Consider the following 22374-nt stretch of genomic DNA (forward strand, 5'->3'; position numbering starts at 1 on the left):
GCCTTAAGAAAGCTAGGGGGTGGGGGTTCCCATGAGACAAAAACAGTCTTGGTCACTACACTAAAGTAATGCTCTATCCACTACTGTTCTTAGGTGCACCCTTCTGTTGTCGAAGATCCAGGCATTTTTGTCCATCCATATGGATAGACCATGTAGGCACATCTGATACCCCACTCCACGGTATTGGGCCTTCGCAAGGGCTCCTTCAGCTGGCCTAGGAAGTCCTCAGTCGAGGCCGCAACCTGCGGTGAAACCATAATGCATGCATCCTCAAATCTGAGGCGCACATGGGCATTTAAGGAGAACATGACTGATAGACTCCTCTACATTAGGGCACCCTTCGAATGCTGAGGTAACTCGCACACATCTCTATGCCCCCTTCCAAATAAATATGGCAACACGGGGATGGATGCGCATCTTACAGATCCAACCCTCATCAATCCGTCGGGCTGTCCCCTTTCTGACCAGGTATGTAGGTCTCCGATACCTACCTTCGACCTCCCAGTCGCTCTCCAAATCCTCCTATTCGTGGTCTCCTTAGTGGGTAATGGTAGTGCCAAAATCCTCTCGGCCAGTTGCCCTCCGAAAGCACGACAAACACGGCCTTCATTCCATCTTCTCTCCTTAGGGACGATCAGATCACTGACTATGCATACTACCAGACACCCCGGGTTGAATATGGTAGGCCACTAGCTGAGTGGCTACTCTGACAGCAATCTATCCTCCAGAGCATCAATAGCCCGTCTATCCCTAATCGCCCAACTGATTCAAAGGAGCATCATCGGGGCATGGGCGCAAATTTTCCTACCAAATGAAGGATCTGTGGCACTTGGTACGAAGACCCAACGACAGATTTCCGTACTTGGCTCTCATCAGTGTGCACCAAGGACTCTCAAGTTCTAGAAGATACCTAACTGCATGCCTGATCACCATAATCTCTTGCCTCACAGTCAAGGAGGGAACACCTAACCCCCTACTAGTCGATTGACAAATCACATCCCATACAACAAGTGAATGTTGTTCTTTTCTTCTCGCTTGCCCCAGATAAAGCTCCTGAACAACTGCTCCAGAGTCTTCAGCAGTGCCAATGGCACGTTGGTGTTGGTTAACAAATAGAATGGGATTGAGCTCAGTACTGACCGAGCAAGAGTAACTCTACCCATCATAGATAGAGCGCTTGCTTTCCATCCCTCTAGCCTGTGCATAATGCTTTACGTGATGGTTGAGCACTCCCCTCTATAAAGGCGACACCCAATAATAGAAACCCCAAGATATCTCATGGTTTTCCCCTGCTGGCCTACTCCTAGGATCTCCATGATGGTTCTCTTCAGTCGTGGGTTGATCCTCAAGCTGAAACATATAGCTGACTTGGTCAGATTCATCTATTGCCTGGAAGCCCCACAGTACTCCTCTAGAATTCTCCAAACTACTTGTGCTGAGTGTCTTGTTGCTTGGGCCAGAAGCATGCAGTCATCGATAAATAACAAATGAGAGATCTAGATGGGCCTCGCTATTGGCCTATAGGCCACCATAGCTTGAGCCTCAAAAGCATGCTAGAGTGATCTAGACAGTACGTTCGCACAAATGATGAAGAGGAGAGGCGACACCCATGTCACTGACCAACAGAGGACTCCAAAAACTGCGTGGACATGTCATTCATTAGAATGGCAAAGGAAGGAGCCCAAATGCACCCCAAGATCCATCTAATCCATAACTGATGAAATTCAAAGCTCTCCAAAGAGTGGGTCAGGAAGCTCCAGCTCATTATGTCATAGACCTTCTCTATGTCAAGCTTAATGCCCATCAGACTCCTTCTACCCGAAGCTCTTTGTAGGTCAGACATAAACTCCTGGGTTGTAAGCACATTGTCGGTGATGCTGCATCCCCCAACAAAGGCCTCCTGCTCATAGCTGATAAGCTTGGGTAAAATACCCCTCACCCTCTTCATCAGGATTTTTGCAATGACTTTATATAAAGTAGTGTATTGCTGATTGATTGGTAGTGGCTCGGCTCCGTGGCAACATGCCTTTTCAAAATCAGAGAGATGAAAGTTCTCTTCCAATCACAAGGCATCATTGCAGAGATGAAGAACTGCTAGATAGAATCCCATATCTTGCATGATGATATGCCAATACCTTCTAAAGAAGACTGGAGAGAAGCCATCCGACCCTAGAACTTTATCCTCGACCAGAGACCAGAGAGCCTTCTGGATTTTCATGACCGAGATCGGCCTGATCAACACTGCATTCTCCTCCTTCGAGACCCACATCAGCGGTGCAGGCTCACTAGGCAATCCTCTGCCACCTGATTGGTCCGTCTATCTGGATCTCAAAAACTGCTCCAACACCCTTCTGATGATGTTAGGGTCATCTGTTCGAGGACCCCATTGGTGGTGAGTTGGAGTTGAGTAGTGTTGCAAATAGGTTAGGTTCATCCATGATCCGGCCGATGTCAATACCATTGGGTCCAAATCCAATCCATTTTTGAAGATTTGTGGATTGGGTCGGATTTAAAAACGGGACCCGATAAAAAGATTTGGGTTGGATCTGAGTTTTATATTTTTCAATCTAACCTAACCTGATCCAGCTCGTAAAGTATCCAAGTCCAATTTGGATAAATTAAAATATAGGCCCAGCTTGACCTAAACCTAATCTAACTCGACTCAAAAATCTGGATTAGCCTCCTTGTCTTTCCCTCGAATATCTTTTTGAATCATTGAACGGACTCTTACGTAAATTAACTTTACTTTTTCTATCTCAAACTGCATCTCTCATCTATTTTCACTTAAGTATATTTTAAGATTTATATTTTTCTTACTTAATTTGGTATATTCTTATTTACAATATCCTCAAGACTATAAAATCAGATCGAGTTATGGTCAAGCATGCCCCAGTCCGACCCCACCCATCTATTGTCCTAAGAGCAAGGAATGGCTAGACTGGGTGGCGTGGTTGACCGGCTAATACTAGGAGCCCCCTATTTTTTCAATAGACTTAGCTAAGCAATTACATAGTAGTTATAAAATTACATTGTAGTCAATATAAGATGTCCTGTAATGTAGCTTCATCGAAGAGACATATTTTTCAATTTTAACTAAGTAATTATATTGTAGTTAGTATAAGATGTCTCATGATGCAGCTCGACCGAATGGACAGATGTTTCGTTCTATTATATAGCTATAACTCTCCGCATCGCTATTTCAATTTATTTAATAACCAAGTTCAATAATGAATTAGCTAAGTCATAGGACACAATTGCCTTCAAATTTTTGAAGGATATTTTTGAAATCAAAAAACAGGTGTGCCAAAAAGAAATTAATAGTAACAACCAACTATTAACCCGACTGAGTTGAATTTTTACTTGGTTTGCTTTGCCTCCGTACAACCCCTCAAAAAAAAAAAAACCCTTAAAATAAATAACAACAGCAACGCTACAAAAATAAAATGTCCTGAATATTTATTTTAAAATAAATATATTAAAAAAATCGATAACATGGAATCAGCTCGAACGGCGTTATTACTATCAGCCAAGTACAGGAGGGCGGGAATAAAAAAAGAAAACAGAGTTGTAGTTCTTTTTATAAAAGACAAAGTTGGAGAAGTCTAATTAAAATAGGACCCACGTGATATCGTGTCACGAAAAGCACAAGTATTATTCTACACGTGTTGGCCGGCAAGTCTCACGCGGACTTGTAGACCCTTCCCATCACCCCCTGTTCCCCCGTCCCAATCCCTTGGCCCCTTCTATACACTACGAGTGGGTGTGCAACGGAAGTCAGCAGAGGGACACCCTCGCCCTTTTTTCTCCATTCCTTTCTTTTATCACTATTTCCCACGCCCTCTTCTTGCCCTCCTCTGGCTGTCTATATAAAGGAGCGGACGCCAGCTGAGCTCCTCCTCAGCTCCAGCTCGCTTTCTTGCCACCAGACCAAAACAAAGCAACATAGCACCAGGATGGATGACATGGAAGCCGAGTACAACTTCTACTGGGAAACCAAGCGCTTCTTTGAGTCCGAGGAGCTCGACAGGTTCTCCCTCCCTCCCTCCTTTATGCTCTCCTTTCCATGAGGTTCTTCTCATGTCGATGGTCCTGTTTATAGTCTCCACGCCGCTCTCCCCCACCTTTCGATCAGCCAGCAGAACAGCAGGCACTCATGGTATTGGATGCAGTGCTGCAAGGAGCTTTTAGATTTGGGCGACTTTTGATTGCCCGCTAGTATGTCAGTTGGCTTGGTTTATACTTGGCTTGTAATGGTTTTCTGAGTTCGCAGAGGAGTTTCTTTGGAGTCACAGCTAGCTACCTTCTTTTCTTTCCTTTATGTGCCTTTTCTAACGACGAGACTAGACGCTTTAATTCCACTTCCATTTCTCCCCCCAAGTCATTTCAGATGCCTTCTTGAGTTCTTTTCTAGCTATTAGCCTATTATGGGATATTGAATAGGTTTCAAGTAGGTCAGTCTCCACCTGAAATGAGGCAATAGCTTCGGGTGTTTTAATAGCTCTTGGGTCAAAGGAATGGAATTCCTGTTTTGGGGACATCCCATCTTGCTACGTTTCATATCCTCGCTCGGTGGAATCATTTGAGTCATTTTATGTTTCCTTTTCCATTTGAATCTTTTTACTCTGCCTTCCCTCCTCCTTTTCATTCTCTCCTAGCGATCTGACTGGTGTTCTCTCAAATTGAAGCGGTTGGGGATTGGATGAGGCTCTCTCAGGCTACTACGACTCGAGCTCCCCCGAAAATGCCGCGTCCTCCGTGGCCGCGAAGAACATCGTCATGGAGAGGAACCGGCGAAGGAAGCTAAACGAAAGGCTTTATGCCCTCCGAAGTGTCGTCCCCAACATTACTAAGGTACGCAAACTGATTGCCCCACAGAAAGAACAAGTTTGCAACGAGCTTATAGTATCCTATAAGAAAGAATGCTTTCGCCGATTCGAGTTTTCATTGAAAGTATTGGTCCAATCATGGTTCATTCGTCGCTTACTAATTGGTGGGCTGGCTGGCTGTAGATGGACAAGGCGTCAATCATCAAAGACGCAATAGATTACATCCAGGAGCTCCAAGAGCAAGAAAGGAAGATGCAAGCAGAGATGCCTGCGCTTGAGTTGGGGAAAGAAGAGAAATCACCGATTGGCGAAACCGAGCGCGATGACGTAAACTTCACGCAAAGGAAGAAGAAGAGATCCTCACGAGGCTCGCCCTTGGCTCCTGGATCCCCGAGCTTGCCATCCATCGAAGTAATGGACGTAAGCTCTCTTTCTCCCTTCAATTTTGACACCCAGTTTTTTTGGACTTCAAGAGTGTTCATGGAGGGAATGAGAAGGCGAAACAGATTTTTTTTGAATTTATTATTAAAAATTGGTTTTTTATTTTTTTTAAAAAAATTATTTTTGTGTCGTATGCAGCTCAAAGTTTGTGAAGTGGGGGACAAGACTTTGGTTGTAAGCATCGCTTGCAATAGGAAGAGGGACACCATGATCAGGATGTGTGAGGTTTTTGAGTCTCTCAACCTCAAGATCATCACAGCAAACATCACCTCTGTCTCTGGGAGCCTCTTGCACACTCTGTTTGTTGAGGTATCCTCTCTCTCTCTCTCTCTCTCTCTCTCTCTCTCTCTCTCTCTCTCTCTGGGGCATCAAGCATGGGTTGACTATTGACCAGATGACTGACTTAGTTGACTAGTGACCAGCTGGCTGACTTATCTTTTTTCTGACCAATCTAACACCTAACTTCCTCTAGAAACCTTTCTTAAGGGCAGCGAAAAAAATTAAACCACTGGATCCACGTAAAAGTAAAAGGTGTTTCCTCTCTCCTTTCACAATGTTGACCCTTCGATCCTCAGACCCCACATAAATCTTCATCTGCTGCACGAATCTCAAAATAATCACTATGCAATCTAACGTTAGATTCACAAGATGAAAGATACAACCTCAGTCCCATCAATGTTAGTTATTTTAGCTATTCGGTAGTTTTTTCAGCCCATGTTTAAAGTGCAAAAGTTTTGTTTGTTGGCAACAACAAAGAATCAGACCTGGCTTAGCTGTTTTGTAGAGCATGTGTTATTTCTCCCCACAATGTTTAGCTGATTTTTCACATGCTCTGTCTTGTCTCTCGCTCTTTATGTATTTTATTCCAGCCCAACACTTTTGAAGCCAAATTATTTGAAACCGGCAGCTGTCGCCTGTTTTTGTCAATCTACTACTGTTTGCAATCTAGACTGCAATTTTGGAGGAGATGCCTCAGGAAAGTTTATTGGCATGTGCTAATTTGGCTTCTTGTTTTTTTTTTTTCTACATCGTTTCCACTTGTTTGTCACGTGGTCTGCTTCCGGTTCGCACACAATTCACGTGATTGAAAAGGATTGTCATGAGAAACTTGTCGGATTCGTTGGAATCAGCCTTATCTGTCATCTGTCGCATCATACGGCCCGCGGCCCCGCTGTTGTCATTCAATCATGTGATTTTAATTTAATTCGTGAAAACTCATATAATATAGAGATAGCAAACATGTGGATGATATCATCTGACAATGTAGTAACTGTTGGTGCTGTTGCTGCTTTTGTTTTTTTTTAATTTTTTTTTGTTGTTGAGAGATGTAAGGGCCCCCCATCAGAAAAGAATTCTTTTACAAATCATAACTTGGCCAAGTGGGTAATTGGCTTCATCGTGTAGTCTGATAAAAAAATTTAGTTCCATTTCAAAATAGATGAGCCCAATTAGAGGTACCAGTATTGATCTATTGATATATTTTTTTGGCACAATAATAATTTTTAATTTAAGAATCAAAAGCAAAAACTGAATATTGTTTTTCCAAATGAGTTCTTTGACCGAAGATGACAATAATTCTACATAGCCAGCAAAAATTTTAGGTGCACATTTCTACGTAATTTAACTATTTATTAGCATTTCATAATTCACAAATACTGTGACAATATGTGAATCGTAGGTTCGGTATTGTATCTTTTCTACTAAAATTTTATTTTTTCTTGTCTCTAATTGTTTTAGATTTTCGTTATTAATTCTATTATGTTTAGGGTTAGCATGTCGTCGTTATTAATTCTATTACGTATTTGAACTGTATTTTACTCATAGCTAGCCTTTCTATAAATTAGCTAACTTGCTTGAACAAATTATTTGCGTGTAGACTGATGAGATGGATTGTGCTCGGTTGAAGGAAAAGATAGAGGGCGCCATTGCCGAACTTGATGGCTCCAGAAGCCCAGGGAGTTCAATGAGTTACTAGATAGTGGAGAGGACCTGCTAAAGCTATCCATGCTTCTGTAGCCCTCTTCGATCTTCTCTCTTTATTGTCAGCAAAGGGAATGGTTCTCGTATTACTCTCTAGTTAATTTTTTTTTTCCAGCCTTCTTGGTGTGTAGAGGGCTGTTATTAGAAAAAAGATAAGTGTAGGCATTCGGTAAATTTCCGTTTTCAATACTATTTGTAACGGGCTCTAAAGGATACTTAACTGGTGTGATAGTAACTTAGCCTTCTTCTTCAATATGAGGAGTGGATTCTCTTTCCTTATCATTCTACATGTACTTTACTCTTATGCCTCTGCCTTTATCTACATGCACATTTATATTACAACAAGAAATAAAAATACAAAATAAGGAGGGAAGGCAGCACAAAAATTCTAGAGAAGGTGCTAGAGTAGTTAGTATGATTGGAGGGATTCCCAAGTATTCATCAAATAAATCAATGAGATGGATAGATGCATTAATTAATCCTTAAAACAGTACTAGCAAACGAATTCAATTTGTAGATTGAGGAGATGCCTAATTTCATATACAGATAGAAACTAGTAGAATTATAAGCTACATAGGTGATGGTCTATGGGGGAATCCAAAGACTTTTTGGACAAAAAAGCCAATAGACAATCTAAGAAAGGAGGGGTTTTACAATGAGGTCAATCATTGTCTCCCCCAGGCTTCATCTCCCTCTCCCACTCCCTTTGATCCCAACACCTTAATGCGAGCAGAAGCTTGGCGGCAGAGGCAGGCCAGGATGGGGGGAAGTGGGGCACGGAAGTGACAGGGTTGAAGGAGGATTTATGGAAGTTTAATGCAAGATTACTTTTAGGACTTAGTCTAAAATGTTTGGTAATTTACAATAGTTTACGTTTTCACCTCAAAAATTTGAACCAGGTTCGTTAAGTAGCTTGGCAGGACTGGCTCAAAAATTAAAGTAGAAATTTTATATAAAAAAACTAGAGAACCTAAATTTTATAGATGAGTTAGTATTGTTAGAACAATTCTCGCTATCAGGATGCAGTACCAGGATAATCATTGCAGCAGGAATTTTTAGAAGAAATACCTCCACGGACTTGAGCATTACAGCCAAACATTATATACCATCTCACGTAGAACACTATATATACATATATTGCTAAGACGGGTGGCTCACACTATTTTTAGTATGAGCACACCTAAAAAATTCAAGAAGTGGCCTAGAACACCGTACTTCGAATGTCAAATGTTACCGATGAAATAAAGTTTTTAGCTTGTTCTGGTAATCAGGGTGCTGAGACTAGTAAAAAATCCAACACCTCTAATTCAAATTTGAACTACTTGGGGAATACTTGGAGGGTGTTAGAGTTGAAACACATTAGCAAACTTAAAATTGCATTAATTTCATTATCTTTAACCTAGTGCCAATGATTAGGCTTGCCAACACTAGAAAAGTCCAAATATTAGCCCCCCTTATAATTGAACCAGTCACAGGTATGCGGAGCCGGAACCAATTCATAGTCACCTGAGAACATCTAATGCTGCAGAATTAATAAGTACACTACCCATAATTAATAAAATGGGTAGTTGCTGATGAAATTATTAGCAAGAAAAATATTTATTTAGTCAGATGGTGCTTGCTCCCTGGTGCCGAACACCAGCGTTCCGTATGTTAGGTTTCCGACCAAGTTTTTAGATGAGAAAAAGGAATTGGGGGATCAAGTCGAAATTTTTTTTCAATCTGCCATGCCAGCTGGCAGCAGCAACGGCTAGCTCACGCCGGGCGTCGCTTCCGAGATCCAACAGTCCACGAATCCGCGTTGGCGAACCCACCCACCTGTCCCACGTGGGCCGCGTGCCGGGACGCAACGGTCCATTCTTAAGGGTACCAAACAATCCTCCCCAACCATTTAGTAAAGGAGAGTTAATCGCTAATTAATGGATTAATATGAGGGTAATTCCGTCACTCGGAATTATTGGATCGCGCCCGTCCGATTTCAGAAGGGAGACCCTAAATTACGAAATAGTCCTCAGGAAACCCAAAGAATCAGGGAATTAGAGATGCCATTCCTAAAATCATAGGCGTATTTTCGTCATATAAATTGAACTGAAAGATCCGGTGTCTAGGGCCGTCCACCACTACACATAACTGAATCCCTCGAAAGTCGCCACGTCATTGTAATATCTTGGCCCCTCCGCTTCTTTTTGTTTTCCCCAATCATACGATTTCGCTACCCGCCCCCCCGGTGGATCGAGTGGAGTCGGAAATCGAAATCTCTTGAGGTTGCTTTTCAAGGTAAGGAATCTCTCTTTCCTTCTTACTCGATTTCTTTCTAATTTCTTGTTATTGGATCCAAGACCTGAGTTTTATTTGTTTCTTTCGTTCTTGTTTTCTTACGGTTTTTAGGGTTTCCCCATGCTGTTGGGATATTTGGCAATTCTTGGTTCTCAATATGATTTTCCCTCCTTGTTTCTTTATTCTATTTGATTTCTTGGATGAATGATCCGAAAAGGTTCCATCTTTTTGACCGCTATGATATAATCGGTTGGTATTTTTATTGTTTTCCCTCTTTCTTTATCTGCATTTTATGGAACATCCTTGAAAAGGTACCATCTTTTTTACCGCTATGATATAATCCGTTGATTTTTTATGGTTTTCCCTCTTTCTTTATCTGCAATTTCTTGAACATCCTTTCTTTTCCTTGTTTTTTGGGTAACATCCTCACCCACCAGAAGCAACTTATCCAGTATTGTGTTCTTAGTATTCACTCAATTTATAGTTTCATTTGATATTTCTTTTCGTACGCAGGAACAAGTTGGTCTTCCCCCTCAAAAGCAAGTTGGGGTTTTGCTTTTGATTTTGTAAATTCTCTTTCATTATGGTATCTTTGACAAATCTTTTGTTTCTTTCTCTCTTCCGTTGAGATTTGAATTCTATGTTCTCGTTCTCTTCTTGTCACGATATACAATAAATATGGATATGCGACTCACGCAGACACTCTCTAGTCGGGCTTTTATTGATAAACCATCAACCTATGTCCTCACAAATCACAAGTTCCCCTGACCTTTTTCGCAAATTTTTAATTTATTTTTTACAAGGCGAGGTTGTGGAAACCAGGGGGGTGCTGTTGTTGCATAGTTCATGTCGCTTAGAATATTGATTCTACTGAGATCTTCGTTTTCTTTCTTTTAGGCATATGGATTTCAATCCAGTAAAGTTGGGTACTATAATTGATTTTTTTTTAATATTTTCCTTATGGTTTCACTGAGCAAAAGAAGAATGCTTGTTCCTTTGATGTAATGGTTCGCGTACTTGAAATTTCAGGCTTTGATGCTTGTGATTTAGGGTTTCTACTAATACTAGATATATTCTTCTCTTTTATAGTTTCTCCTAACCTTATTGTAAAAGGGCTGTATATTCTTTTTTCCTAAATTAAGTGTTAGTTGGTTATTTTTGTTTCATCTTTCATTGTTGTTCATGCCTAATATTATGTCTGTGGAAATTGGCCAATGATCGTTAATGTTCTATCACCGGAAATTGTTGGAATTGGAGGTTTTAAGTATCATTATAATCAGAATCAGGAAGTCTTATTCATTTTTTTAAAAAAAATTTGCATCTCGTTGTGAAGACTTAACAATTATATCTAAATCAATTTGCTGAGAGATTTATGGGTCTGGCCTCTAGTCAGGCTTTAGTAAAGTCAAAATTAGATTTGACTCTATGCCTTGTAAGTTGATGAGCTTAGTTATTATAACTTTTTCTTTCTTATTTTTTTTGCAAGTCAAAATCATGATGTAGCTTGCAATGATTGCATGCTTCCAAGAACACAGTAATGATTCGGAGAATAAGATATGGTATAAGACTAGGGTCTTGTCAGTTTCAGGATGAGTTCCACTAAAATGATTGTATGACTGCGCCTGGATTGGATAATATTTCGTGAAAATGTATACAGCGAACAACAATAGAAGCCTTGTTGGTTTCTGCATCTATGTTGATAGTTGTTGAAATTCCAATAATGTCCTCCATTTTTGTTCCCCCTTTTTTCGTGATAGGTAAACTCCTCTGCTTGCTCATTTTCCTTGGTATTTTTGACAGTTGGATGTATTAATTGGAAGTTGCTCTGTATATCATGCTAATTTTCTGCTGCCGTTAAAGGTATATTGGATAATTCTAAGGAATGGCAGCTCATAAGTATGCTGGAACAGAAAATAAATTTTAAACCTTGTCAGTCAGCTTGTCGAAAGTGATTGCTTTTTCAACATGCAGAGTAAGCTTTACTGCTTTTTGGCTGCCTGATAATTCTTGCTGGTCATCTTTTGCTCTTAGAATGCATGAAGGACTTGCAAGCTTCCAAATTTTGTGCTAGTAAATGAAGCACCTGTAGCTCATCTTGGTGGCTGTGTTGTGTTGGTTAAGGTGCCCCTTGTATTGTTGGACAGATGATGGCCGTTGGTAGAAACAATTTCCTTACTCATCTTATGTCTCATCCATTCTCTATGTATCTTTTACAACTTGTTTCATCGTGGCCATTCTTATTTATCATCTGTGTGTGTGTGTGACAGAGAGAGAGAGAGAGAGGAATTATTATAATCCTTTCATATGTTGCTTGTAATTCTCTCTGTTCTGTTTAGCACTTCTTTTCAGTCCTGTGCCTTGCAATCTGTTTTCATATTTATGAGTGTTTGGCTGGCATAATGAATTAGGATACGATGTTTGATATGCCAAGGGCATCTTTTTCTTTACAATCTTGGACCTTGAGACTTTTTTGAGAGTTGTGTTATTGCTATTGTCTTTCTTTGCACTTTTGGGCCTTGAAACTTTTTTGAGAGTTTGGTGTTATTGCTATCATCTTTTTGCTCTGAAGAAAACAATACTGGCTAGACAATCAATTTTTAACCGTTGCTTATTCTATATTAATGCAGGCTTTGTGATCTTATTTACTTGGAGATCATTCAGCAATAATATCTACTGAAACATTGGCAATGCTACAAGTAATATCGTCAGACCTGGTGCATATTTCTTTGGCAGCTAAAAGATAGTCTCCCCTAGAGACTCCTTGGGACAATGGTAAATATACACTTTGGTGTTTCACTTAACTAGCTTCCCTAATTTTTTTATACAGTGAAAGTGAATGCACTTGATGTATATATTTATCTAAATATCTTGCCCTTCAAGGTCTTTATTTTAATTACCTGAACCCATGTTTTATGCTTCTCTTTTCATTATATGTTAGTCTTAGAGAAGTACACAATAGTTAGACACGCATATGTGTTGCATATTTCAGTCCTCTTAAGACTGTGTATAGTTTACCTAAGCTATGTGTCACTCTGTTCTAGTGGCATTTATATAGTCTGTTTTTTTTGACAGGCAGCAAATGAAAATCTACCACCCAATGTCATCAAACAGCTTGCTAAGGAGCTCAGGAATCTCAATGAAACACCACCAGAAGGCATTAAAGTGATTGTAAATGATGACGACTTTTCCACAATATACGCTGATATTGAAGGCCCTGGTAGGTCACAGCCATGAACTGCATCGCTTCTTACACCCTCAAGCTTTTGATATCATGGTTGACGAGTTGTTTATGTATCTGAAAATTGTAGCTGGAACTCCATATGAGAATGGTATCTTCCGCATGAAGTTGTTATTATCTCATGACTTCCCTCAGTCACCTCCCAAAGGTATGCCTTTTATACTGGATATAAGACAGTTCTAGTTTATTGCATGACCTTTCTCATAAAAAATGGAACATTTGTATCATCTCTGCCCCACATTTTTATAGGTTACTTCATGACAAAAGTCTTTCACCCAAATATTGCAACAAATGGTGAAATTTGTGTGAACACACTGAAAAAGGATTGGAATCCTAGTCTTGGATTGTGGCATGTTCTTACCGTAAGTTGACAATTTGGTGTCTTTGCACAGCAAGATGGCTTTCTTAAAACTGTCTCCGTACAGTCAAATTTGGACCTTGAGGAATGCCATTATGACCTATAATTTTTTCCCTTATTCTGGTTTTCATCTCGGTGTGTGGAAGTTCTAACATAATTGAGTGCACATCTGCGCTAATGACAGGTTATCAGATGTCTGCTGATTGAACCATTCCCTGAATCTGCACTGAATGAACAGGCTGGCAAGATGTTGCTAGAAGATTACGAGGAGTATGCAAGGCATGCCAGGTCAGCTCCTTTTTAACAATTATTTTTCATAATTTTTCATTAGTTGAAATATTATGCATTGCAATTGTTATTCTTCAATGGATAGTCAATAACATAGTAGAAAATAGTCATGTATTATTCTTCTATTGCTTCAATTACTTCTAGTGTTCAACTAAAAGTAAAGATTCAGAATGTGGAAAAAGTCTGGAAAGTTGATGATATTGAGGATGACCTTGTTTATGGAGCTACTAACTATGACGTATGTGCTAACTATGCATATGATGCCGAAAATAGACCGATTTGATATCACCCTTCAATTCGAATTAGCAAAAGCAATATGTCCTTGCATAATATGGATTCTAAACATTCATGATCTGTATGTGAATGAGTCGAATTAGAGAACTCTCTCTCTCTCTAGGGATTGTGAAGGATATTCCCCTAGAAATATTCTTGTTATTGCTTCGACTTATATTCCCCAAAAAGTGGATCTTGCTCTAATAGTTCTGATAAATTAAATATATGTATTAAGATACGAAAGCTTCTTATTCCATAGCAACGAAAGCACTTTTTCATTTTTTCATACTCTTTTTTGGTTCATTGTCTAGGCATAACTTTATGTTATTCGATAGATCGATAGAAAATTCCTTAAATTCCTTATAAGGTGTTTTTATTATTGGCTTCGTAATAGACAGTAAAGTTCTTGGAAAAGTGTGAATTAATGGGTTCTAATAATTCATGAAAGGTATTATCATATTCACACATTTCAATTATATGCGAAATCTATGAACCCTCTTTTTTGTTAAAAGTTTTTTTGTTTGAATCTTTCATTTCATTATAAGTAATTGGTTGGTCATACAATAAATATACTATAATAAACATCACAATTCCTTGTGGAAAAAAAATAATTTGCTAAGATGGAAATACGGATATCAGATTCCTACCAAGATAACTGGAAGTTCCAACCACTAAGAATCCTAGTGAACCTAAAAAAAGGATACAGGCCCAGAAAAAATTACTTGTTTTTCGAGACCCTGTTATAAGATTTATCCATATATGCTCTGATCGCCAATTCATACTCTACTAGATCTACTTGCATTTGATTGGAATTGAGAGAATAACCCAAATGAATTTTACTTTCTTAGATGCATTAACTTTCCATTTGATTCGAGCCAGAACTTCAAACACTTGTAAGAAAACACACCAACTAGTATTAATTTGTAATTCATAGACAATTCTTGAGTTGGTCATGCATAATTGTGAACAATCATAAAATTTGATTTGTTTGCATGAATAGCTTGATGAATCGCTGTGCGAAGGAAAAGTACATGAATAAATCAAGAATATTCAATAATCTATAGAATTTGTATCCATTTATATAGTCCTGAGCAAATCCGATCTTTTTTCAGAAGGGAGGGGCGGGGGAGTTTTCCTTTCTCTCGCAAGAAGGAAAAAAGGCGAAAGTTTTCATGTTTCAATGTCTAATAAACTTTCACCCTACCCATCTTCCTAGGTCAGGATATGTGTCACGTTCTGAAAGCGTTGATGGTTTCTTCACTCTTTGACTGGGTGTTATAAAATTTAGTTTGTCCATGTCTATCTCTTTGTGAGATTTATAGTGTTCTTTCTCTATAGGCGAGAAATGTGGGCAGAAGGCAAGATCCACTTATTTGGTGATTCCATGTATAATTGCATGGAGGGCAATGCAGTATATAACTAAGCGAACTGTTCTTTTTTTCGTAGAGAGGAAGGTTCTCTTAATAAATCTGGGGAAGAATTTCTTCCTCCATTTGCGTCAAAAAAAGGAAAGATTCACTCCCTTCCCCTTACCCAAGGGGAAGAACTTTGCATTTTGGCATGGTTGGTACATCATGTGGTTGGAAGCGAAAGTTGCTAGTCTCCTGGAGTGACTTTGCTTGCAACATAAGTCGCTTCAGCACATTTTGGAGAGGTTAAGCTTAAATTGGGGACTTCAGAGACTGCTTCCACCAAACCAAACACACAGAAATCGTTTTTGTGATCTGACTTCTTTCACTTTTGGCCACTGATGATGAACCAATGATGCCCTCAATTTCTTAACAAGAAAGCTTTTGGAAGATGAGAATATCAGCAATCATGGGTAACTGACACCAAAATGAATTGAGATCTCAGTTTATTTCAGCTGAGATGGGATATTTTGAATCTTGATCGACATGTCAGGGCAAGAAGTCAAAAGCTCAGCTAAAATTGGCCAAGTTGGTAGTCTTTCAGTGTTGCTACAAGAGTTGACGCCTTCTCGGCATTGTCAGATGGGGCTTTCACCCCTCAATTGCCAGAAAACAAAATCTCAACCGATATAGTAAAACTGAAAACTGCTGTTTTTAGACATTGTTTTTGATATTTAAATTTGAAATCTATTTGAGATAGTAATCTCTTTCCCTTCTTTTATTAAGCATATAATAGAGAGCAATGATCTGAAGCTTAAGTTATTTAATGATGACCATGATGCTCATCATTGTTTTTACACAGAAATGTAGAAGGTGCTTATCGTTGGCTTTGCAACGACTCTGTTTCAGGTTATATACTGGTATCCATGCCCTCAAACCAAAATTCAAACCTGAGATAGGAGCAAAATCCGAGTCCACCACAGCTCGAAATGCTGATCAGAAGGATGCAGTTTGCAGCAGCAAGGCGCTGCTGCCACCTACTCCATTGACGGTCCAAGACCAGAATGTGGTGGTGGTGGTTTCAGCAGCAGAGCCCTCGGTCAGGGCAGCAGCCAGTCAGAGGAAGGAAGGAGTGGTGGCTGTGAAAGCTAACATGGATAAGAAGAGGATAGATGCGAGGAAAAAGAGCTTGAGGAGATTGTAGGGATGGAAATTGTTTTTGATAAATGTTCTTTTCCCTTCATTCCTAATTCCTGCAACAGTGCAATGAAAAACTCTCAGCATTTGTGCTCGAGTGGTTCCTATCATTTTCTCGTCATTGTTTTCTTGGACAAATAGTTTGTTTGGTATAAGGCGAGAAGGATACCTCAACCGGAGGCAAAATACAAACAATGACACAAAATACAAACAATAAATTTCCAGTCAAACTAAGGCATCTAAGAATCCACCGACCGAAAACCGTTCTTGAATCAAACCATCAATCTAGCTGTAATTGATTCTATTCCTACCTCAACAATCAAACTAGAGAATCAAGAAACCATCTCATATAACAAGAAGATCGAATCTTGAAGCATAAGGCGAGAAGGATACCTCAACCGGAGGCAAAACCTCATTGGCTATGAAGCCGGACCCATTCCTGAGCGCCCCATCCTCTCCCCCATTGCTGCCGGAGACGTCATGGGCCAGACCTCCGAGCGCCCGATTCCGACGATGATGAGAGCCTCGAAAATTCCCTCGGGTCTTCAAGAATCCACAATATCCAAAGGCAGGAGCTGATTGGCTTGAACCTGAATCAGTCATTGATGGGATACTAGTATGTCCATGTTTATAGCTAATTTTTTAATAAATAGATATAGATATAAATATTAATCAGATACAAAAATTTATATTTATATTTATTTTAAATAGATATAGATATAAATTTGATATTAAAAATATAGATTTTAATGCGGATATAAGTTGGATAATTAAATTTTTATGTCACAACATCAAAAAAATTATAAGTAAAAGATAAATCAAATTAATAGTATATTAATATAGTATTTAGTTTTTATTTACTATATAAAATTTAATAGTATTGTAAATAGATTCGGATAATCATATATTCATCGAATAGTTGGTTATACATATTTATATCTATTTTTGTTATATATATATATATATATATATATATATAATAGTCGGATGTTAAAATTTATAGCTATATTTAGATAAATTTAAATATAAAAATAAATATGAATGGATATTATTTGGTTCACCTTTTATTTGGACTTAATACAATGTAAGCATGTAACACGGGACAAAGATAACTTTTAATCCACATCCACATGATAAGTACAAAGAACGACCTCAGATTAGATGTCTCCTATAATACAAGAAACATCATTATGTACCAATAAGTCCCCTGACATGTGCGCATGTTCTATCCAAATACCCAGGCTTGCCGAGATTCATTACTGCTGAGCCTAATCCACAGGGCAAAAGGAGAAGGGTGAAAGAAGGAGGGAGAGAGAAAGAGGCAGGAGGAGGAGAAGGTGGCGGCCAAAATTTGGCTTGGAAGTTACAATCCATTATTAGGTACTCTAATTTTTTCTACAAATCCAATCTTTATATATATATATACACACCATTGATCACCTTTGGATTTTTTTAATTGGTTCCCATTAAAACTTTATATATATAATCTTTTCAAAACTTGATTTAATTCATACTTTATTTGTCGTTGCTGGGTTTGAAAGTTCTGAAGTTGATTCTATAGTTGTACTTATTTGGTGTAGTCGGGAATTAAGCCATAAAAACTGCAAACAAAGTCATCTTCTTTAGTCGAAATGTTTTCCAAAAGAAGGACATGAGGTTATTATAAAATTAAGGATATGTTTGAACGCACTGCAGAAATCTGCTTGCAATAAAAATCCATAATTTCCATGAAATTGTTGTATTGAAACTTATATGTCGAGTAATATTTCTTAAATTGATAACTTTTCATGCGTATAATCTTAGATTTTTTTTCCAATTATAGATCTCTCTTTTAGAAATTTTGGAGGGAAAAATCAACTCATCTACATCTTTGCAAAAGTGGGCCACTTTAATTTCACTTGATAAATGATAAGTTGATATAGATTAGTGCACACATAAAGATGTTCTTATGGTAACAATGAGGGAAGAGGCCTGATGGTCCACAAAGGTGAGTTGTTTTTGAGAAAAACAAAAAATAAAATTAAAATTTTCTTGCAAAATTTCCATCCTTTTCAGCAACCAGAAATCTCGTAAGAAGATTCAATTTTTGGAATTGAAAATTTGAAATCAAGAAGAACAATGGAACCACGAGGTTGAAATTAGCAACCTCCAGGCACAGCCTAAGAAATTAACAACAGAAGATATGTGGTGTCAAGAATCAAGTAGGGTCATATTATGCATAGGTACTGTCGATCTGACGCAAGGAGAGGCATTCCTTAGAAGCAAAGACTTGTTTGATGCTGGCCATGTTTAGGAAAGGAGACAAAGATGATTGAAACAGATCTGATCCACTAGATCTTGGTAGATGTGATCTATGAATAATGGGCCAGAATGACTGACTCACATAGTAGAAATAAGACATCTGTTTGTGATGGTGGAAGGTGACAGTGAGAATGACACCGATTGAGGACTAGAGTCGACACTAACATGGCGTGCGTAAAGTGCGAGATTACTGGAGATGCATGCATGTTAGTTAGTTGCCTCATCATATGGCTTTTTTTTTCCTTACAGTATAAGTGCATGATATTTCCTTATAATACATTTACCAACCCTGTTTGTACTCATCATTACCGATTTCTATTTCATATATCAGGATTTCATAAAATGGCGATACTTGAGAATACGTTTGTTTTATAGACATGGAGATCCTAGGTTTTTTTGAAATTTATATCAATAAGTGACTTGTCACATCATAGAGATAGATTAAAAATAATAAGAGATGAAATAGTAAAACAAAAAACGTCTTTCAGAAAGTATAGCTCGAAATAGAGCTTAATGAATGAAAAGAATTCATATTAAGTTTGGAATTAAAGATTAGTTGAATGGAGTTGAGTCATGACTTAGTTCTAAGATGCTTGCATCGTTCACACGGCATTGTCGGGCATGTCGATGCCTAGGTCAAGTTTTGCCAATCTTTCATCAGGCATGAGATCCTAGGTTTTCCACCGATCACCATCAAACTCTTCAGTCAAATGTTGACGGCTTCTAGCATGCATGACTCTTTACCTGTCTCAATGTGAACTGACTCGCCATCCATGATACTCATCCTCCACGTGGGATGTTTATATGTCTCTGTTAATGCTCAATGGGAAAAAGATGGTGTTTTGAGCCAATTATCTTATGTTTTATCAACATGGTGGTTCTCACAGAACGATTTCCTCCTCTTGATCTTTCCTTCTGGATGTGGGTCTTCTGATCATATCATCACGTCCTGAGTTTCTTTTTGACAGCCAAGACTTCTCTTACCTCTCGTGTTGGCTACTGATTGGCTCCTCAGATGCTTAGTTGATGTATGCTAATACTTCATATCAATAAAAAAGCTTACCTGGGGCGGAACTCAGGGTCGCGTAGGAGGAAATCTCCTATGTGAGACGAGTGTTAGAGGCTGAGAGTATTATTCTTGAGGAAGACTCTGCGGAGGTGATTGAACAGATTCTATAGGAGGGGTTGGGAGCAACAGATCACCCACTTCTAGATGACATCCGGAGGCTGATGAGGGAGTATGGTGCCTTTTAGGTTGTACATGTGTATCGGGAGGTCAACAAATCTGTTGATTGGGTCGCCTCCTATGCTGCTCTCCATTCTGGAGAGATCCTCTGGACTCGTTTTGTATCTATTCCTCCACCTCTATATCGTATTCTTTTTCTTGACTCAGATGGCTATACTCACACAAGATTAGTGTGAGCAGCCAATGTACCAAAAAAAAAAAATTACCTCCTTTTCTCTCCGGTGCTGCAGTAAAATGATATTCGCTTTTGGTGATGAAAGAAGCGTCTGATGATGGCTCCTACCTGTGAGATAAACCCATAATATATATTACTACATTCCAAAATGGTGTGGTAGAGTAGAGATATAGTGGCACTTCTTTATAATTTTGTAGGAAGATAAAATTTGATTGCATGACTTAAATTCTTTTTCTTTGGCTTGAAGCCATGGTGAAGGGAGTCGGTTTTACACGACTCTCACATGCAAAATCCGGTCCATTATACCGTGCAAAGATTATAAGAAATTTGAAAGAATGATATTTTGTTGCTATCTTTGCCACATCAGCAAAATCCATCCCATACAAAGGGACACAAGTGGAAGACTTTGACGAGGAAAATGTTCAAACTGCGTTCAGACATGCTTTTTGTCCGTTAGCTCCCGAGTTCTGGAGTTTGTTACGGGTTTGAAAGCTGGTTCAGAGTTTGTTAGGATGAATCCAGGAAAATTACCACATCAAAAAAAAAAATCTCAGCTGGAGCTCTCAACATCGCCGTTTCCTCTGTTACGCTTTCATTTTTTATTTCTTTTTCTCAACAGCCGTCCGTCCCCTTCGGTTTAAAGAGAGAGGAGGAGCAGGAGCGATGGAGGTCTGCGGCGATTGGTTCGATGTGATCGTCGTCGGTGCGGGGATCATGGGGAGCTGCACGGCCTACGAGGTGGCGAAGCGCGGCCATAAGGCGCTCCTCCTCGAGAAATTCGACTTCCTGCACCACCTTGGCTCGTCCCATGGCGAGTCCCGGACGATCCGAGCAACCTACCCGGAAGACTACTACGCCTCGATGGTCCTCGAATCCTACCGTCTCTGGGAAGAAGCACAGTCGGAGATCGGCTACCGTGTCCTCACCAGGACCTCGCATTTCGACATGGGCCCTGCGGCGAACAAGAGCCTCCAGTGCGCGATCGCCAATTGCGAGCCGAATTCGATCAATGCTCGCATCCTCGACCGAAGCCAGCTTCATGACATGTTCTCTGGTGTAATCCAGCTGCCGGAGCAGTGGATCGGGGTGGAGACCGATGTCGGCGGCGTGATCAAGCCGACGAAGGCGGTCGCCATGTTCCAGGCATTGGCCATCAGAAGAGGGGCCGTTCTCAGAGACCATATGGAGGTGAAGGACATCGGGAGAGACGAGGCAGGAGGCGGCATCTGGGTTTCAACTGCCAGCGGGGAGCGCTTCCGGGGAAGGAAGTGCGTGCTCACCGTCGGAGCCTGGATGAGGAAGCTAGTGAAAGAAGTTAGTGGGCTGGACCTACCCATCCAGCCTCTCCACACAACTGTTTGTTACTGGAAGATCAAGGAGGGGCACGAGGATGAATTCTCGCCGAAGGCCGGGTTCCCGACGTTTGCGAGCTACGGCGAGCCTTACGTCTACGGCACGCCATCGATGGAGTTCCCGGGGCTGATCAAGATTGCCATGCATGGAGGCCACCCGTGCGACCCCGACCGGAGGGACTGGGCGTCGGGCTCAGGGGTGCTGGTGGACCCGGTCGTCCCATGGATCGAACAGGTGCTGCTGCCGGGAAGCGTCGAGGCCGGGAAGCCGGTCATGAAGCAGGCTTGCTTGTACTCGATGACACCCGACGGGGATTTCATCATCGACTTCCTCGGCGGGGAGTTCGGGAAGGACGTGGTTGTCGCAGGAGGGTTCTCCGGTCACGGGTTCAAGATGGGGCCTGCGGTGGGGAGGATTCTGGCGGAGATGGCGATAGACGGAAAGGTGGCAGGGTTTGAGCTGAAGCAGTTCAGGTTGGGGAGGTTTGAGGAGGACCCCAAGGGGAACGCCAAGGAGTTTGAGGACCAAGTAGCCTTCCACGTCAACCCATGAATAGCTTCCCTCTACTTCATTCTCTTCAGCTTCAGCGGTTCAGTTCAGTGCAGTGCAAATCATACTCGGTCGTCAGCCATTGGTGTGTTTCCTAGTCCCCTACTTCTCCGTGTTTTGATGTCAATTCAGTTGAAGTGGCAGCAGCTCAGTCTACTGTAATCTTTCTAGTTCGGTATCTAGTTAGCCTCCAAACCAATACTGTGAAGCTAGTGAAAGATTGGAAGTTAATTAAGGTACCAAGTATCCGGGTTGGTTTCTCTTTGGCTTCTGATTACTGGAACGGGGCAACGACCTCGGCATGGGGTGGTTCGAGTCAAATAAATAAATAAATATATATATACATAAGAAACAGCAGGGAATAGAATTAAATAAAATCAACCAACATGATCTTTTTGCACCAGTCAAGGAGCCATGATAAATTAGATATGGAAAGATTCCATGTCCGTATCCTTGATTGATGATCCTTGATTGGTTCTCGTGTTCCCCACTCCACGCCCCATCCTAGATACATAGCTTAATT

At 40.2% G+C, this 22374-nt stretch overlaps 3 protein-coding genes across 4 annotated transcripts; all 3 read left to right on the top strand.

Moving 5' to 3' along the window:
- Positions 1–3776: 3776 nt before the first annotated feature.
- LOC103722607 (transcription factor bHLH35) lies at positions 3777–7529 on the top strand. 2 transcript variants are annotated; one of them, XM_017846537.3, is made up of 5 exons: positions 3777–4027; positions 4686–4851; positions 5010–5237; positions 5406–5576; positions 7144–7529. In XM_017846537.3, the coding sequence occupies exons 1-5, from the start codon at positions 3954–3956 to the stop codon at positions 7240–7242; spliced, it is 738 nt and encodes a 245-aa protein (XP_017702026.2). In that variant the 5' UTR covers positions 3777–3953; the 3' UTR covers positions 7243–7529. The 2 variants fall into 2 exon arrangements, with proteins under 2 accessions (XP_017702026.2, XP_008811438.2); XM_008813216.4 differs by having other exon boundaries at positions 3782–4027; positions 5010–5246.
- A 1840-nt stretch (positions 7530–9369) lies between these two features.
- On the top strand, positions 9370–16337 carry LOC120111277 (ubiquitin-conjugating enzyme E2 22-like). The gene is made up of 7 exons (XM_039127824.1): positions 9370–9524; positions 12152–12296; positions 12597–12741; positions 12833–12910; positions 13012–13124; positions 13305–13408; positions 15940–16337. The coding sequence occupies exons 2-7, from the start codon at positions 12294–12296 to the stop codon at positions 16232–16234; spliced, it is 738 nt and encodes a 245-aa protein (XP_038983752.1). The 5' UTR covers positions 9370–9524; positions 12152–12293; the 3' UTR covers positions 16235–16337.
- A 1176-nt stretch (positions 16338–17513) lies between these two features.
- Positions 17514–22114, top strand: LOC103722608 (probable sarcosine oxidase). Its single transcript, XM_008813217.4, has 2 exons — positions 17514–17607; positions 20569–22114. Exon 2 carries the CDS (start codon positions 20613–20615, stop codon positions 21852–21854), a length of 1242 nt encoding a protein of 413 aa, XP_008811439.2. The 5' UTR covers positions 17514–17607; positions 20569–20612; the 3' UTR covers positions 21855–22114.
- The last annotated feature ends 260 nt before the right edge of the window (positions 22115–22374 follow it).

The sequence above is a fragment of the Phoenix dactylifera genome, chromosome 7 (genome assembly GCF_009389715.1).
Source record: "Phoenix dactylifera cultivar Barhee BC4 chromosome 7, palm_55x_up_171113_PBpolish2nd_filt_p, whole genome shotgun sequence".
In the NCBI taxonomy this organism is placed as follows: Eukaryota; Viridiplantae; Streptophyta; class Magnoliopsida; order Arecales; family Arecaceae; genus Phoenix; species Phoenix dactylifera.

Excerpts from the sequence above, each read along its gene's own strand:
- LOC120111277 (XM_039127824.1), top strand. Across the intron at positions 12,742-12,832 it reads CGCTGATATTGAAGGCCCTG|CTGGAACTCCATATGAGAAT; the intron begins GTAGGTCACAGC and ends TGAAAATTGTAG. Across the intron at positions 13,125-13,304 it reads GATTGTGGCATGTTCTTACC|GTTATCAGATGTCTGCTGAT; the intron begins GTAAGTTGACAA and ends CGCTAATGACAG.
- LOC103722607 (XM_008813216.4), top strand. The coding sequence starts at position 3,954 with ATGGATGACATGGAAGCCGAGTACAACTTCTACTGGGAAACCAAGCGC. Across the intron at positions 4,028-4,685 it reads GAGTCCGAGGAGCTCGACAG|CGGTTGGGGATTGGATGAGG; the intron begins GTTCTCCCTCCC and ends CTCAAATTGAAG. Across the intron at positions 5,247-5,405 it reads CATCCATCGAAGTAATGGAC|CTCAAAGTTTGTGAAGTGGG; the intron begins GTAAGCTCTCTT and ends TGTCGTATGCAG.
- LOC103722608 (XM_008813217.4), top strand. The coding sequence starts at position 20,613 with ATGGAGGTCTGCGGCGATTGGTTCGATGTGATCGTCGTCGGTGCGGGG.